The 18,173-nt window shown below is 47.9% G+C and overlaps 1 protein-coding gene across 5 annotated transcripts in view; it reads right to left on the bottom strand.

Moving 5' to 3' along the window:
• NUP214 (nucleoporin 214) overlaps positions 1–18,173 on the bottom strand; it is a 95,578-nt gene that overhangs the window by 26,377 nt on the left and 51,028 nt on the right. For 4 of the 5 annotated variants that reach the window (XM_047828927.1, XM_047828929.1, XM_047828928.1 and 1 more), the window contains exons 25-30: positions 13,640–13,715; positions 12,239–12,317; positions 9,584–9,674; positions 7,252–7,313; positions 3,323–5,161; positions 1,214–1,284 (exon numbers count right to left, since the gene is read on the bottom strand). In XM_047828927.1, coding sequence (XP_047684883.1) covers positions 1,214–1,284; positions 3,323–5,161; positions 7,252–7,313; positions 9,584–9,674; positions 12,239–12,317; positions 13,640–13,715 — 2,218 coding nt within the window. The remainder of the gene's footprint in view (positions 1–1,213; positions 1,285–3,322; positions 5,162–7,251; positions 7,314–9,583; positions 9,675–12,238; positions 12,318–13,639; positions 13,716–18,173) is intronic. The other variant, XM_047828931.1, reaches the window with a different exon arrangement.

Raw genomic sequence — 18,173 nt, 5'->3', positions numbered from 1 at the left:
ATCGGGGGTCCCGGCTTGCCTTGGGGGAGGGTCCCTTTTATACTCCCCACTTTGTGCACATCTCCGTGATCTCTGTCCCTTTATCCTTTGCAACTATTAAAATAGGAAATGATAATTTTCTCAGATGAATAAATGCCCTCATGGCACAACTGGCTCTTATGCTCCGATCACTTCCACAGGTACTCCTTTTCCTTCGTGAAACACCTTGTCAGCTGCCCAGTGCTTTTCTAACTATGGTTTTTATGTTTTGTCGGCCATGTTTAGCCACGTCCGGCGAGGAACCTGGTTTAAATGACTTAACCTGCTGTTACCGGCTCCGAAGTGCCAAAGATCACGGACTAGGGCAGAGCCTAGTCTTCAAAGGAAAAGGATGATGAAGGAAACCCCTTCTGGGAGATGTGGAAGAAACATCTAATATGCCTGCTGTTTCATTAATTAACGGACAAATACCAAACCACCTTTGGAAAGCCACCATCGCGTCTGATACATCAGAGTATCTTTCTTTCTTCTGATCTGAAAGCAGCTGGCATGTGATGTAACAACGCATTTCCTCCGGGCCCTGCTGCTTTCATGTGTGGAACGGGGATAATAACGGCACCTCCCTTAGAGAGGCACTAACGATGACGTGAGTCAATCTGTGTAAAGCCCTCAAAACCGTGTGCACACACAGATAACAGCTAGACACATTGGAGCAACTCAGGTCACCGAAACGAGGACATACAGCTTAGTTGAGGGCCCATACGTGGTTTCTGTTCAAAATTATTCTTGTTGTCTAAACAACCATTTAAGAAGGTAGAAACTATTCTTAGCTCAAGGACCTTAAAAAAAAAAAAAAACAAAAAACCCAGAACAACAAAGAACAAAAAACAAAACACCACAAGGCCGAGGAGCAGATTTCAGCCCACGAACTGTAGGTCAACCCCTGGCCTAGCAGAACAGGCAGAAGATTGACAGAACTCACGCACTGTGCTTTTAAAGTGCTCTCCTAGAGGACTGTCAAAAAAAAAAGGGGCTCAAAATTGTAGCGATTCTCTCGAATCAGAGGCTGAGACTTCCGTGTCCCCAAGGGAGCTAAAGAAGGCAGAGCTTGAGAACCATGTGAGGCCGTTTGCTGGCGTTCGACACACAGTACGAACCGATTACACTGTGTGGGAACAACGTGGATGGGTCTGACACGTGTTGACACGAATGGAGGCAAACATACATCATTTACCTGGCCGAAGACTGTCCCGCCCGTACTGGCTGCTTGACCAAACAAAGAACCAGTGTTGCTAGACCCAAAACCTGGAAAATAAGAAGAAAACAAGTTTAATTTGGATGAGTCTTTTACGACATCAAGTATTTTGTTTTCAGATGGCATTCTAAGATACCGGATAACAAATGGACTCGGGAATAATATCTGTTTTCCTATATAGGCAATGGAGAAAATTATGAGTAACGAAGGCCTTTCTCGGGTCATCGTTAACGTTTTATTAGACTGTAAATTCCCAAATCCTGAACACTGAATCCTTGTCTCCTGCCAAAGCCCAGGCTGGTACGGACTGCAGGGTGGGCCACGCTCAGGATAGCTTTTCCTTACTTTGCGGTCAAGGAGTCTTTCCAGTGACTGACTTAACGTCACAAATGTTTTTACTACTTGGTTTCCTCTGATCTCAAACACCAGGTTCTCCTGAGGTACTTCCTCTTTTTTCCAGGTGGCGTAACAGGGCTGAGGTGCTGCTATGAACTGGGCCTGGGAAAACCAGGCGGGACTGCATGTTAGCAACCGAAGAGCCCGAGCCAAGGAGCTGGAAGACGGGAGTTCCATGGTCATCCCTGTCACTGATCTCTACGTAGGTGAGCTCAGGCAAGGCTCAATTCCTCCACCAGGGCTGGAGCAGACTGCTCAGGTACCTTTCCACATTGTTACTAGATGAAAGAAGATTGCTTCAATGGCTCATACTTGCGTCTGAACAGTTTGATTATACTTGTGCCTGAGGGACTGTCAAGTTCAGACTGCAGAGAAAAGGATGCTCCCAAGAGCGCGCTGAACACCCTTCTCTTTAAGCCTCCCCAGGCCTTTCCCCCTTGCGACACCACATGAGCACATTCCCCAGAACTCAGGCCGGCCTCCTGACAGGGCAGCAGGTGGAGCTCAGAACTGTCTTTCGGCACTCTGTCCTTGGAGCTGAACCCGGCGGGAGCTTAACAAACATTTGCTGAAGGAAGGAAGGAAGGAAGGAAGGAAGGAAGGAAGGAAGGAAGGAAGGACGGACTAAATTTCCTTGCTAATAAATTATAAACCATCTGCAAATAAATCATCACCAAGTGAACGAATGGGCAGTCACTTATACTCCTGCCCACCAAGAAATCATTAATCCCTGTTTCCCCCCTGCGGCCTAACTGCTGAAGAAATTGCCTTTCCTTAGATAATTACTAGAAATTGAAACTTAGAAAATATTCTCAAATTGTCCTCTTGATAACTTGTGGAAGTGAAAGCAGCTGAAATAGACATGCAACAGTGGGTTATGTTTTACTTTAAAAAGTAGTAACACTTAGGGGTGCCCGGGTGGCTCAGTCGGTTAAGTGTTGGACTCTTGGTTTCGGCTCAGGTCACGATCTCGCGTTTTGTGAGCTCGAGCCCCGCATCAAGGCTCTGCGCCGACGGTGCGGAGTCTGCTTGGGATTCTCTTCCTCTCTCTGCCCCTCCCCTGCTTGCGCGCGCTCTCTCTCTCTCTCTCAAAATATATAAATACACAAACTTAAAAAAAAAAAAAGGAACATTTAAAGATTTGGGTTGTTGTTTTTTTTTTTAAAGTACGCTGAAACAGGCAAAAAACCCTTTTCAAATGTTAAGTATCTACCCTTCTAGCAAGCAAGAAGGTGTCAGAGGAGGCAGGATATGAAACGCCGGCAGGGCAGTGAACTAGGACGAGGCACCCCGGAGTCTGGTTCTGGCTCCACGATCAGCACCTCATGACATTAGATGGGTCTCCTCGAGCTATGACGGTTTGGGACGGAATAGCCTCCAAAGCAACTTCCAGATTTAAAGGTTCAGATTTATGAGTCGTTCGTTATTTGCCAGGACTTTAAGCTAAAGATGCCTGTGTTCTTCCCCATGGAACCGGCTAACGGGAGAATCTGCCGAGCAGCCCAACTGCAGCCATGGTGACGAGGCCAAGGAAAGTCGCGAGGCCGCCGGCGCTCCAAGCGCCCTTTTTGCATTTCTCGTTTTCCCTTTTCTTTTAACTCAAAAGCAATACAGGGTTTTTTTGTTTTTTGTTTTCTTCCCCCGCAAATATTTCAAATGACAGAGAGGACAGAGTCTTCCGTAAATTCTTACCTGAAGCTTGACAAAAGCTAAACCCAGAAGATGACGTGGTCGTGGTGGCGGCCGAGGTGCCACCGAACACGGAGCCTCCCTGCCCGAAGCCGGGGCTCTGCCCGAACGCGGGAGGGTTGCTTTGGCCAAACAGCACCCCTCCTGTGTTGGCAGAGGACTGTCCGAACGAGAAGGAGCTGGAGCTGCTGGTGCTGGAGGAGGCACCGAAGACGTTCGCGCTGGTAGACGCCGAGGTGGAGGCCGCGGGCTGGCCGAACGCGGGCACCGAGCTGAACCCAGGCTGGCTGAAGGAAAAGACGCTGGCGGGGCTGCTCGTCGACTGCCCGAAGGCCGGGGCCTGCCCGAACGTCGTCTGTCCGAACACCCCGGTGGCCGACGCGCCAAAAGCGGGACCGCCGAAGCCGGAGCTGCTGGCGGGCGGCGTGGCGGCGGCGGTGGCGGCCGCGCCGGCTGCGCCTCCCGCCTGTGGCCCGAACAGGCCCGGCCCGGAGCCGGTGGCCGCCTGCCCGAACACGGGGGCGGCGGACGGGGCGGTGGCCGCGGGGCCGGCGAGCTGACTGAAAGCGGAGCTGGAGCTGGCGGCGGGCGGCTGAGCGAAGACAGAAGAGCCGCAGGTGGCGGTCCCAAACGCCGCGGTCTCCGCGGCCGGGCTCGGAGCAGCGCCGGAAACGGAGCTGGAGGTCGTGGGGGGACCTGGGGTTTCAACGGCCACGGGGACCGCGCCCGGGAGGGTAGCCGGGGCGGCGGCAGGCGGCCCGGGAGCCGAGAGCGTGGAAGCGGGGGAGGCCAGTTCCGTCTTGACGTCAGGGCCCGCGGGGGCCGCTGGCGTGGCCTCCGCGGCAGGTGTCGCGAGACCGCCGCCGGACGCTGCGGGGCCCGGGCTGCTGACTGCGGGCTGTGCCAGAGCAGGTTCTTTTTTAACCGGGTCAGAAGTCTGCGGAGGAGCCTGGGGAAGCGGGGCTGACGGTGGCTGCCCCAGAAGCGAGGTCGCGGACGCCGAGGCGTCGCCGTTGTCCGGCTTCTCGGCTGAGGCCGAGGACGCGGCCTCTTCCGCGCTCTTACCAGAGGATGCGGGCAGGGTGGGAGCAGACCCTGAACTCAGGAGGCTACCAAACGACATCATGGGGAACAACGTAGGCAGGGGAGCGGCAGTTGTGGCTGACGGTGGGGCAGGTGGGGGCGCTGTACTGCTCGTCTGTTGGCTTCCGAAGGAAAAACTAGTCTTGCTACCACTTAGGGACAGCCCACCGAAACCCAGAACTCCAGAGGATCCCGCACTGGCTACGGGCAGAGCGCCGAAAATGCCAGTCGAGGGACTGCTAGTGCCCGTGCTGGTGGTGGCTGCCGGAGGGGCCCCTGTGGCTGCGGTCACAGAGGAGGTCACGGGGGGTTCTGCGTGCTTCCCTAACACGGGAGGGCTGGTAAAACTAAACCCCGAGGGGACGGTTGAAGTCTTGGTTGGCTGCGCGCTAGTCAGGCCTGTGGATGGAGCCTTCATGGCTGGCTTTGTAGAATCATCTGCTTGGCCAACCCGCAGTCCTGAAAAACTGCCCAAAGTCTCTCCAGCCAAAGAACTCGGAAACAGAAGCTCTCCCAACTTGGATGGCGGGGGTTCCGGCTTGCTAGAGGTGGTGGAGAGAGCGATTCCAGAAGGGGCCACAGGTCTGCTGCTTGAAGGCGCAGACTCTGCCGGAGAGGCAGCGGTGGCTCCAGTGGTGGTTGATGCGGTCATCCCCGAGGGCGGCGAGCTTTCAGGAACCGTCTCATAGAAGGGTTTGCCTCCCCCACCAAACGGGAACGCGTCGAGCTGGTTTGGCTCTTTAGTGGGGGGTGCTGCCCCTAGCAAGAAATAGAAATGAGAAAATGGGTTGGATTTAGCGCAACACGACCCATCACATTCCAAGCCCGGTCTCCCCTCGATACAGTAGGGACAGATGTTCAACCACAGCGCTTTTCCTCGGGGACACAGAGTGAAGGCTTTTTCACAGGAGCGCTCGCTCTGAGTTAGCTCACACGGGTGAGGAAGGCAAATGTCCTTTTCGTGACCGTTACGTCACAGCAAGTACACGGCACCGTCTGAATACGGGAAATTCACAGTATTCTCCCAAAAGAGAAAAAAAAGGTATCTTGTCTCGTTTGCCCCGGGTGCGCTTTCCTCGAGAACATTTGTGACGCGGTGCTCGCCTATGGACCTACCGGTAGGCCGGGAGTTGATCCAACATGGAAATTCCTGCTGTGTTTTTTACGGACTAAGAAAGTGTCAGTCCACAGACGACTATTTTTATGCACAACAAAGGGCTACTTCCTAGTGAGCACTTTTACAGAGGCAGTGTGGCCTCCTGGTCAAGGGCACGGGCTCTGGAGCCGGGTGCTCTGCCGCTTGCTCGCTGCACCACTCTGGACAAGCTACTTTACCTCTCTGGGCCTCAGTTTCCCCATTTGGAAAATAAGCGTGGTAAGAGTAGCTAGCTCAAAGAGCTGTTATAAACATAGAATGAAATACAGGTAAAGGTCTGGTCAAACAGTAAGTGGTCGATAAATAAAAGTAACCCAATTTTTTAGTTTACGAAGTAAAATTGGTCTATTACCGTGTTTACTGATATTTCTAACTCCATGTTGTTTTAAGAAGTCTGGCTGTCACAAATTCTTGGGAAGGCCGCAGGGCCCCAACTCCCCGGGGGCCATTTCCTGTTGTATCACTGCTGTTGTATCACTGCTGTTACGGAGCTTCCTATGGTTCTGGATCGTTGTCTAGTCTCGTAGTGATTCAAATGTTTACAGAATTACCACTGCATTTCCCTACTGTCTGACTTATGACCCCCGCCGGTTATTATTTTGTTCCTCTTAATCCTTTTAGATCACGGAGTTGTTTTTGCTCTGGAAAGTGGGACAGGGGAGAAGATGAGCCTCGGGGGTATTCTGCCACATCTAAGTGGGCAAAGGTTACAAAAACAGTTTAAACAATCACTATTCTAGAAAGAAAGGAAGGAAGGAGACCATCAACCCTTTAAGTGCCACAGACAAACCAGGTTTAGGAGTCTGCTGTGCTTTCAGCCCCCAATCTTCCCCCAGATCTTAAGGGACCCCCTTTTTCCCAAAACCTCCTCCACTCGAGCTGGCACAGAGGACACGCTCAAAACAAGCTTGTTGAGCGAACGGAGGAAAGACGGTCAGTGTGTTGTTCATTATAGGGAAAATCTGGAAATAACCTAAATATTCGGCAGGTAAATGGGTTCAATAAATCACAGAAACTATGTGGCCATTAACACGTGACATTCATATAAGATTTCCAGTAACACTGGAAAATTCATAAGAGCCCATGTTAAAGGAAATGAAGCAGAAGAGGAAACACAAAAGAAATACAGAACCTGAGGGGTACGACATGTGATTTTAGAATATATCACTTTCATAGGAAGAGCTTGCTTTTTCAAATAAAGGAAAAATAAACTTAGTTCTTTAAACGGAGAGCTAGAAGGCACTTAAAAAATACATTTGGTTTCTTTACAGGTCCTCAAATTCTCTTAACCATTAAAAAGATGTCGGTTGATGGCTATGTAACAACACACAGAAGGACGAGTGTGTTTGCCGACAGGTTATCCGGGAGAGAAGACGAATCTGGTCTTGTGAGGATGAGCAGATGGAGAAAGGAATTCTAATTCACATGTTAACATCCGCATTTAAAGCACAGCCTTGCTTTCCCAGAAGCAAATCCGTTCCTTGTTCTGAATTTAAAAAGTCAACAGGAGTCCTCCCCTTTAGTTTCTTAAATGCGGCTTATTTCGAAGGCACACTGTCAACACCAAACTTGCTGCAGATGCTTTAAGCAAGACTCAGCAGCAAGGAAAATGTCAACACATCTGTACAAAAACCCAGCACCTGTTTAGACAAAACACAAAAGAAACGCTGCGCCGTGCAGGGAGAGACTGTACCTTGTGCGGCAGTGACATTAGAAGACGGGGTTGGTGTGATTATCCCAAAATTAAAGCCAGTCCTAGGGAGCGCAAGGAGAGAGGTTAAAGAGGAACAAACACCGAAGGCACAATCCTGCCCTTCTTAATGTTACGTTTACAACTCATTTGTACGATCGATCTGCTCGTAGGCACTCACAACCGAGACGATGAACGACAGCAGAGTAAAAGCGTGGATCTCAGAGGCAGGAAGCCGCTCCAAGATCTCGAGGCGGGGAGCGACAATCGGTGGGCGAGGCCAGGAGGCCCTGGCTGGGCTCTGCAGCCTGGGTGGGGACCCATGGTGCGGAAAGCTAAGCAGTGACGGAGATGCACCGGGCGTGGGGGCGTGGGCACGGTGGCTGGGGCAGACCATCTGCCCCGGGACGGAGGCAAGGGAGCCGGGTCAGGGAGAACCCCTTAGAACCCACCCCGAGATCAAAGGGCTCATCGGGAGCACGCCATGCCGCTAGGGGACGTGGAGGAGAGCACGAACTCTGAGCCCTCGGCTGGGAAAATCCGGTCCGAAACCTTTGTGGACTCCCTCTATCAACCTCTCTCTCTCCTAACGTAGATTTTCTTCAGATGTCTTGACCTAAGTCAAGACACCACGGTCAAAGGAGAAATTCGGCACAAGCGGGAACCAGAAGAGATGACCCACTGTGATAAAAGTTCAAATGGCAAATTTAAAACTACAGTTTTAAGGCATCAGGGGCCAAGCACAGCAAATACAGTAAGTACTGTAAGGACTTAGGTTTTGCTTACCCATCAGTGCCTTCCTCGAATGGACAAAAACCATCCAAGAAGATGTGTTAGAAGCATTTTATCACATTACGAAAAATAATCCTTTCTTTGTCTCAACCTTGGTGACGAAATTTTATCTAACAGAGGTGAGCCACTGACCCGGGGACCCAAACCTTTTCACCTTATTTTAAAAATGGGAAGAAGAGTATCCGTTTGCAGCAGTGAAGACTGTTAAGTGTTTGTAAAAGAAGCAATAACTCCCGGCGCCAACCTACTCTCTCAAAGTGGCTCCCAACGATCTTTGAGAGGATAAAACAACGATTTACATTAAAGAAAAAGTCATCTGATAATTTCCCCCTCAAATTCTATTCTAACCCCCTCTTGCTCTTGACGTGTTATGGCTGAAGGACACTCAGGAAACAATGACATCGGGGGAGAGACTGTGGGAAGCAGAATTCCAGTCCCAAGAGCACAAAGTGAAAGGGCTTCAGAGGCTTTTCTACTGGACCTGAGCACGCAGGCTTTCCACGGCCAAAAAACTTCGGACAGGTTTTTATCTCCGCTCCACAGAGCCCAGCTCCCCTCCGGGAGGAGGAGAACGCTCCGGCCCCCTTCACGGGGTTCAACAGAAGTGCCTCGGGCACAGAACAAAGGCATTCACCCTGTGAGGCGAATCAAGGCTCCCGTGGAATGACGGCCGGAAGACTTTTCCATTTTTCAAAATGACTCAACTTTACAGGTACAGTCATCATTATTCTTAAAGAAATGGGACAGGAACATTTCCCCTTATCTCCACAAGACCCAGATTTCCAAAGGGCTGTGGTCCTTCACCACCTCCTCTCAGTGGAATGTAGCGCCCTCTCGAGCAGGAAAGCCAATCTCAGTGTCACCCCCAGCCCCCAGATGGCGTCAGAACGCAAAGAGGTCAGTGTCATAAGCTAGAAGACCAACCACAGAATCTGACACAGACCCACTGCTCAAAGAAAAGGAGGCTAACCCTAGAAAACAAAATAAATACATCTATAGTAACACATGTATACACTTGGGACGGAAAATGGGAAATACAGTTGGCCCTTGAACAAGACAGGGGTCAGGGGCCCCCACCCCCATGCAGCTGGAAATCCACTTAAAACTTCTGACTCCCCAAAACTTAACCACTAATAGCCTCTTGCTGACCGGAAGTTTCACTGACATCACCAACAGTTGGTTGACCCATGTTATGTGTACGACACGCTGCCTTCTTACGATACGGTAAACTAAGAAAAATATTACGGAGAAAACCAAAGGAAAAATACATCCATGGTACTACCGGAAGTTACGGGAAAAAAATCCGCGTGGGAGCAGACCCATGCGGTTCAAAGCCCCGTTGTTCGAGGGTCAAGTGCAGACCTGCATGAGGATGATAAGCTAGTGTTGCTGACATCATACGTGTTACTGAAGGTGGTAAGAGCTCTGGGCTCATTCATATGCATTTAATAAGCAGATACATATACCTACTGACGGTAAAACTGGGGGAAGCTACCTATACGGTTGCTGGCGATCTGCCACAAAAATTAAGTTTGTTACTGACCCTGATGGAGAAAATGAGAAAGGCTTGCTGAACTGCCCAGCAGCAGATGGGGTAGAAGTCACAGCTGTTTCTATCTTGGATGCCCCTGGCCCTGAAATTATGGGAAGAAAAAAAAAAAAATGAGAACATGACAAGAAAGCTGTTAGAAACACCGTTCCAGTTTGTTATTCTCTGCAGGTCCAGCCTGTGGGCCTCACCGTGCTCTCCGACAGGTCAGGTCGGCATCGAGGCCCATGAACTTACTTGCTCGCCGGCTCTGTCAGTGTTAATTCCAAACCAAAACAGGCCACGCTCTCCTCTCCGGAAAAGATACCAAAAGAATTTGAGGGTAGTTTAAATTAAAACCACTGAAAGTAGTTTTATAATTTTAGGAGAATTTGTAATAAAGTTTTAGAATTATGGAAATATACACTGAAGGAAAAAAAAAAAACCCCAAAGAGAAATAGGTTAGTATGTGAAATATCTCTGAGTAGTGACTTCATGACCATTTGCTTTCTCCCTACCTTTCTGTATTTCTCAGAGTGGATGGTTTTATGTTTAACAAATAACGGCTTTTTTAAAAAAAATTACAAAGGTCATACGTGAGTATTGCCACACAGCAAAGCTAAAAGTGCAATCCATTCTCTTCCCTAGGTTCAATTTCACTGTAACTACTCCTTAACAGTCTGGGGTATTATCTTCAGTTTTCCCCCTACTGCTCCACTTTAAGAGGGGGAGGAACAGGGAACGCTACATTTAAAAAGCCCAAAGCAAATCACACGTTAAAAAAAAAAAAGGACATTCTCCTCAAATGGGTACAGGGTAGAGAATTTTTAAAGCTACTATAAAGCAATGTGGTGTGTATAAGGGTATTTTGTGCAACCTTGGTCATCATCTCGAAAAATCAGAAACGATCTCAACTATCAGCACAATACTGGTAAAACTTAACAGGGTGCAGGTCCTCGGCTGCGATTAAGACAAGTGACGTAGAGCAGTGTCAGATCTGGAAAGATGAACAGAGTATGTATTGTAATGGGGGGAGGGCAGGTACCAGGTTACAAATCAACAGATACAGGATACACCTATTTGTGTTTGAAAAACAACAGTGAAGTAACCTTCCAGACACGCAGATTAAATTAAGGGTGGTTATTTCCGGAACTCGAATTTAAGAGACAGCGTTCATTTTCTACCTTATAGGTCTCTTCACCGCAGATGGTTTTGTGCATTTACGGTAGTTTTATAATCAGAAAGACAACAAAGGTACTTCCATTCTTAATTAATAAGAGAACTATTTTGCAAACTTGGAGACAGTATCTTCAGGGAGATTTTTCTACCCTCAGATGTCCTTTTCCTTTGGTTATCCAGCATGTGAAAACACAAGTAAACGTCTAGCAATGAAAGACAGGATTTCACAATCACCGCTGAATGATGCACGTCAGAAATATCTTTGCAAGTCCCGCTAACTGTTTAAGACGTAGGTGAAGCAAAATTTCTTAGACTTCCTTGGTTCTTAAGTTCAGGAGGGACAAAAAGCTCTCTAAGGTGGGCCTTGAAGAGGCTGGGATGTATGGTCTTTCAAAACTTTCCAAAACATTAGCCAGAAACGGAAACCAGCTTCTTAATCTGAATCCTTAATAATCCTAATGGAATTTTCTTCTAACTGAAAACTTCAGATCCCAGTCAAGAAGGGAGACACGGCTCCCTCCCCTGGAAAGCCCGCCCGGTAACAGCCAGTCCTGCACTAATCCACATTCTGGACAACTGAGGGGTACGCACCAACGAGTGCAAGGCCTATTTACTGAAGATGAGCCCGATATCCAGCTTTCGATTCTAGAGAAAGGCAGATGACTGTGCAGCTGAGGAGAAGACGATGTTCGGAAAGCGGGCGGCTCGGTCTCTAACGGCCGGGACACCCACCTGGGAGCATGAGCGAAAACAAAAGCCGGAGCCCAGGGAGTGGCATACACGCAGAACCGCGGGCGGCACTAGGCCCCAGAAGCCGAAAGGAACACAGGCCAGGTAAAGGGGCAGTAAAGAAGGGGCCAAGGGAAGGGGATGCTGCGAAGACCTCACATCATCAGCATCTACACAAGAGCGCTCTTCTGCTTCGATTGGTTTGGGCAATGTGGACCCCTTGGTCAAAGCACTGACAGTGACTGTAAAAACTACTAATCTGAGCTAAGGATAACTCAGCTCGAATGGGTACTGGGAACTGTGTGAAGCCATAAAATCGGGACACTGACATCACTATCGTCTACTCTGAAATTTTTCTATTACCACAGATCTGTTTTCCTTTCTGCATTTTGCAAGCTTTGAATGACCACTGTGAACCAAGAGGACTCTTCAGTCCTTTTAGTAGAAGAATACAGCTCGAGTTCCACTCCCCTCCCGTAACTTTGATTTTCCGGCAAAAGGCCAGTGAAGACAACACAATTGCTCCTTTTCAGGAAAAGCGTTTTAAGGAAGATTTTTCTCCTACTGCGCTCAAATTTCAGAAGTCTGCAGGGCTGATGAAGGGCTCACGGATTTCCTGGACATTCGTCATTGACTGAAGCCTTCCAAATATCTCTTTACTTGATTTCCTACATCAGCGGCCTCTGTGATCTAGAATACTAAACTCTCTTGTGGAGGGTTTCTTTCACCTTGATTTTCACTAAAATGAAAATGCAAACTGACCTGAGGCTTTATCACCAGATGACAACTGACTGGACACTGGCGTGGGCCCCGACGGCTTTAGGGAATTTATTAGAGATCCCTGTAACAGAACACAGGCAGAACATTCATGTGAAACCATTAACCATCCTTTAGAATAAAGAAACACGTAAAATGAGAACATAATTTAAAAGTAAGCAAGCATAAACACTTTTAGTTTAATTTTTAAAAACCTTATAATCCAAAGTCAGTATGTTTAAATGCTTATCGTGTGTAAGAGTGTATCAGAGCATGGAATATTCTGCAAGTTCCAAGAATACAGTCTTGCCTACCTAGCTTGTGGCTATTTTCCCAGCATCCAACACAGTGCCTGGCACATAGGAGGCACTGGAACATCCAGTAATGAATAAGGAAATGAATGAAATGGGTTCTGGCTCTCAGTACACGTATAATAAAATTAGAAAGTGGAACTGTTCAGCTTCTCCATCTCCAGCAAATGTTCCTTTACCCTTATTGGTTATGACTTCTGCTTACCCATGTGTTCTCCAAGGTCAACACAGAAACCTCCAGAAGAAGGACCAAATGCTAAACGCTTAAATGCCATTGTAACAATCAGAGAGCCATGCTGAGAACTCACAAGAGGCAAGTTGTGAGGTTCAATCTCAAACACAATGTGAAATTACTCCTCTCAGAGACAGGTGAGAGTGGCAGAGAAACCAGGTCTTCTCAGGGAAGCTTTCAGGGATAGCTTGAACTATCTGCCAGCTGTCTCCAATTGTTTTCTTCTGGATTAACTGTTTACTATATAACCGCTTACAAGATTTTTGTAAGAGACGATGCTCATCAGGCAAAAGCCTGAGTGTAGACGTAAGGGATACCACTGCGTACGCAAGCTCTGAAAAACAGGGATTGCGGGAGAAAGCCGGAGAAGCCACCCCGCCAAAGGCACTGATCCTGAAAGGTACGATGTACAAGCCACAGAGGGAAGAAGGTACAAGAGCCGGCCTCCAGCTCTGGCTCCAGCATTTCCTAATCGTGTGAGCTTGCACCCGTCACTTGTGCCTCGGGTTCTCATTAGGGAAACACATATACACACCTGCCCCGTTCTACCACACACGGTTGTCGTTGGGTTATTGAAGATAACGTTCAATGAAAGTAAATCACACGCCCAAATCACCCAAACAATCGTGAAGGTACTGGAACTGTGACCCAAGATTCCTAGAGGCAGAATGTCAAATGGCCTACAGAGACAACCTCAGGTCCTGACTGACCTACTGTGTCAAGACTGACATAAATTCTAGGGAAAGGATCACAGGTCTTTGTCGGACTTCTAGTTTGTTAAAACAAAGCCGAGACTTGAAACAGCACTGTCTTCAAAGACAGACGTCGCAAGGCCGTTCACGAGAGCAAAAACCAGGAAGTCACCTGTTTAGCCGGGTTGGCAGCTGCCGGAGTCACCGCTGGGTGGGGCGCTTTGGCTGCAGGGTATGGCACCGAAGAGCTGAGAAACACAAAAGCGTACACTCAAGAGAAAGGCACGGGGGTGCAAATGACCTTCATCTCTGTGCCTGCCTTCTAGCCAATAAATGACACCAATATCGGGCAGAATCTGTTTGGGACCCTATCCAAAGTCATGTGACACTTTTCTGAAGAATCGCTTCTTTAAATGAAATGTGCGTCTCCAGCATAAAAGTCAAAGCAGTGAGCTTAAGACTTTTTTCCTTCCTGCCATCTTGAGAATGAAAGTTAAAACTATTCAGAAGGAGAGCTTTTTTTCTTACCTGGAGAGTAAGCGCCCTCCCGTCCCCATCCCCGGTTCTACACTCTGGGGAATTTAGAACTCGTACGCCTAATGCTCTTTTCCAAGCCTGAGTCTAGACACGAGTCTAGAATCGTGCCGGATTCTCTTTTCCAAGCCTGAGAAAATGTTCAACTGGACCTACGGGTTGTATATGATCCGCTGTGATAAATGGCTCCAAAGTGTTTCTCAAAGAGGAGACATTCAGCTTCTCACAGCAACCGCCCCCGAGAGCCCAGTGCTCACCAGGTCAGCGTACAAGAGATTCAAATGTACCGCTGTTCCGTATAACCTGCACCTTTGCTGCAGTCTGAAAGGGTATCTGCCATTTGTAGAAAAGAGATCTTTACGTTAACTCTGAACGCGGTGTGCAGGGAACGGTTATTTCAGTAATTATTCAGTGTTCGTGTGTGAGGGGAAAAACCGGCCTGCTTAATGCAATCAAGGATAAGAGTTCTATTCTCGGCTCCTGGGAGCAATTCATTTATCTGTCCTCAGTCCAAAGCTACCCTGACTGGTAAGTATAGCAATAGTAGCCGTAGGATCTGGTTTTCTTTTTCTCAATTCCCCCTAGGCTAGGGAGGATTGGTATTTTTCCATCAAAAAATCAATGTGGAAGAGGAAAGACAAAAATAAGCTCATGCCTCACGGAAGAAAATTATCAAACGATTTAGCAATCTTACAAGCACCTCACGATTCTCGGCTGGATTAATACAGAGACCTTCCCAAACTTTATTAGATTGAGAGACAAGAAAAAATGGAGTCATTTTCAGTGAAACAAATCCCCTTCGCTTTTCCCTGAAGACAAAAGAAGCTATAAATGTGTTCTCCGAAAAAAACAAGTCTCTGTTCCCCTGAGATGTCCCACCACAGGAAGGAGGAGTGTGCAAGGCTTCTGGGGCTGAGAAAGCCCCAGGCAGACATGGCAGACTGGGGAAAATGTGGTCTGAGCTCATAAAAATCACAAGGGAAATAATCTTTTATGCTTTCCCAAAGACAAACAAAAAAGAAACTACCAGTAAAAATGAAAGCAGCAACTTATCCAACTTTAGAACATGTTTTTACGCCCAAAACTTAGTTATGACGCAACGGTAAGTGAAACCACGCGTGAAACAGGGTGAGTGTCATTACTGTTCCAGTAGTGATAACGCTATCGAATCCCTCGGGGGTTCTGAGTCTCCAGACACACACCAGGAACTCACACGCTAGGCCGTGTGACAGCCCTGCAGAGAAATGCCGTTCGGCGCAGTTGCTGACAAACCAAAGGACTACAGCGACAGAACAGAGCGGTGACTTAATTCCACTTTCTAGCAGCGCAGGACTGACAGGGACGGTCAGAACCTCATCTGACGGGCTCCGTTCCAGAAAACAGAAGTCAGAGGACCGCAAGCGGAAGCGGCACTGCACCGGCGCTCCAAGGAGACACCTGACAGCAGAGGTCTGCAGATGACGTCGCATTACTGGTGACACCGGTGACACTTGAGTGCTTTTTTTTTTTTTTTTAATGCTTTTTGTAAGTTTATTTTGAGAGAGGGAGAACATGCACAAGTGGGGTAGAGGCAGAGAGAGAGGGAGAGAGGATTCCAAGCAGGCTCCCTATTGTCTGCACAGAGCCCGATGGGGGGCTTGATCTCATGAACCGTGAGATCGCGATCTGAGTTTAGATGGAGCTTAACTGACTGAGCCACCCAGGTGCCCCTCGAGTGCCACTTTATTTTTTTTTTTTTAATTTTTTTTTTTTCAACCTTTATTTATTTTTGGGACAGAGAGAGACAGAGCATGAACAGGGGAGGGGCAGAGAGAGAGGGAGATACAGAATCGGAAACAGGCCCCAGGCTCCGAGCCATCAGCCCAGAGCCTGACACGGGGCTCGAACTCACGGACCGCGAGATCATGACCCGGCTGAAGTCGGACGCCCAACCGACTGCGCCACCCAGGCGCCCCTCGAGTGCCACTTTAAAACATGTGAATGAGGGGCGCCTGGGTGGCGCAGTCGGTTGAGCGTCCGACTTGGGCTCAGGTCATGACCTCACGGTTGGTGAGTTTGAGCCCCGCATCGGGTTCTGTGCTGACGGCTTGGGGCCTGGAGCCTGCTTCAGATTCTGCGTTTCCTCCTCTCTCTGCTCCTCCCATGCTCATGCTCTGTCTTTCTCTGTCTCTCAATAATAAATAAACGTTAAAAAAAAAAATTTAGAACACGCGAATGAGTAATGGGGTCTCTCCAGTCTTGGATGGTGGTTCCTGGAGAAAAACCCTTCCAACAGAGTCAAAGTTCTCTGGCTCCCCATGCCCCAGACCACTCTGATAAAGACTAACTGCAGGGGAAAATCCAAAATATCATAAACACGGGAAACTGTCTCAAAGACTGCCTGGAATGCAGAAAAGGCACTCTGCTCTCTGTCACCTGCCACACCCTATCAGAGCCACCTGCACAGGTGGGCTGATGTGCGTGTGTTGTAGGGGTGCGTGTTCCACACACAGATGTAAGACTGAATTGTTAAGACTGTGAAGCATTAAAATGTCACCTAGGCCCTTTCTTAATGTTCTTTAAAGGTTAATGAACTTCACCAAGGTAAATATACTGTTGTGAAAGGGGCCAACTACTCATTCTTTTACCCTATTTTAACATTTTTCTTAAAGTAATCTCTAGACCCAACGTGGGGCTCAAACTCACGACCCTGAGATCAAGAGTTGTGTGCTCCGCCAACTGAGCCAACCAGGCGCCCCCATTTCAACATTATAAAGGGCTTAAAAACCAAGGAAACTGGTTATGCCCTAGTTCGATACATCTTCATCCTGACCACGAGTATCTTGTTATGTACTCACATCCGACATAGCGGATCTAACCCACGAAAGCTACTCAAGTTAACCAATGAACTAGGAATTTTTGGTAATAGTTTAAAGACAGGTAAGGCAAGTAAGGAGACAGGACAACATCTCAAGAGCAAATGAAGAAACAGAGCAAACAGAAATCAGGAGAGAAAAAGAAAGATGATGATAGAAGATACGGAAAACAAAAGCCATCCGTCCATTTTCTCACCTGTCAGATGGGCAGTCACCCTGAAGTCTGGCCATAAATGTGACACCTCGGGCAGAGATACGGGCAGGCAGGCACCGTACAAGGCTTGTGGGAAGACAAATGTGCCAACAACAGTCACAATTCCACACACGTAACTATCCAAGCACACAGATGCCTCCTTGGCCCCAGCAGTCCTGCACTGGAGAATTTATCCTACAGATACAGCTGCTCAAGTGTGCAAAATGATCAATGTGTCCAATAGCATTCCTGATAACAACAGAAGATGAGCATCCCCAATGTCAATCAGTGGAAGGGGGGAGAAAAGAGCTATCGGTTTCTTATGTCTGGCAGTGAAGATTGTGACTGCCGACCGTTGTCCCCTGTTGGCCAATTTTATGTCCCTGAAGACTCAGATAATATCCAAGATATCGTTAAAGGTCTTCTAACTCAAACTGCGGTTCTTAAATGTCCAGATGCCAAATAACTTACATAATGTAAATTGGAGCTGCATTAGAGTTCTGAAAAAGATCTATGTTAAATGTAAACACAGGATTCTGTTACGAATTTATAAGGACATGGAAAATGTCCACAACTAAGTTTCATGACGAAGCTGAAACAGGAAGTTACAAAGCAGCATGTATTCCAACTTTACTTTAAGAAACAAAATTTTCACAGAATAAAGATGAATAAGTAAATAGAATAAAGATTTTAATTTTTCTGTCTGGTTTTCATAATGTCTACAATGAGTATTTATAATGAGAAAAACCTTGAGGATCAGTTTTTAAAAGGTTATGGTCATTGCTACAGTTATTTTTAAAGTGGGGCAACATCTTTAAGTCAGTGAAAGAAAAAACTGTCAACCCAGAATTCTTGGTGAAAAGATCTTTTAAAAACAAAGGTGAGGGGCGCCTGGGTGGCGCAGTCGGTTGAGCGTCCGACTTCAGCCAGGTCACGATCTCGCGGTCCATGAGTTTGAGCCCCGCGTCAGGCTCTGGGCTGATGGCTCGGAGCCTGGAGCCTGTTTCCTATTCTGTGTCTCCCTCTCTCTCTGCCCCTCCCCCGTTCATATTCTGTCTCTCTCTGTCCCAAAAATAAATTAAAAAAAAACGTTGAAAAAATAAAAACAAAGGTGAAATAAAGCC

Source organism: Prionailurus viverrinus, chromosome D4, assembly GCF_022837055.1.
Source record: "Prionailurus viverrinus isolate Anna chromosome D4, UM_Priviv_1.0, whole genome shotgun sequence".
In the NCBI taxonomy this organism is placed as follows: Eukaryota; Metazoa; Chordata; class Mammalia; order Carnivora; family Felidae; genus Prionailurus; species Prionailurus viverrinus.
This window is presented reverse-complemented; position numbering and strand designations above follow the sequence as displayed.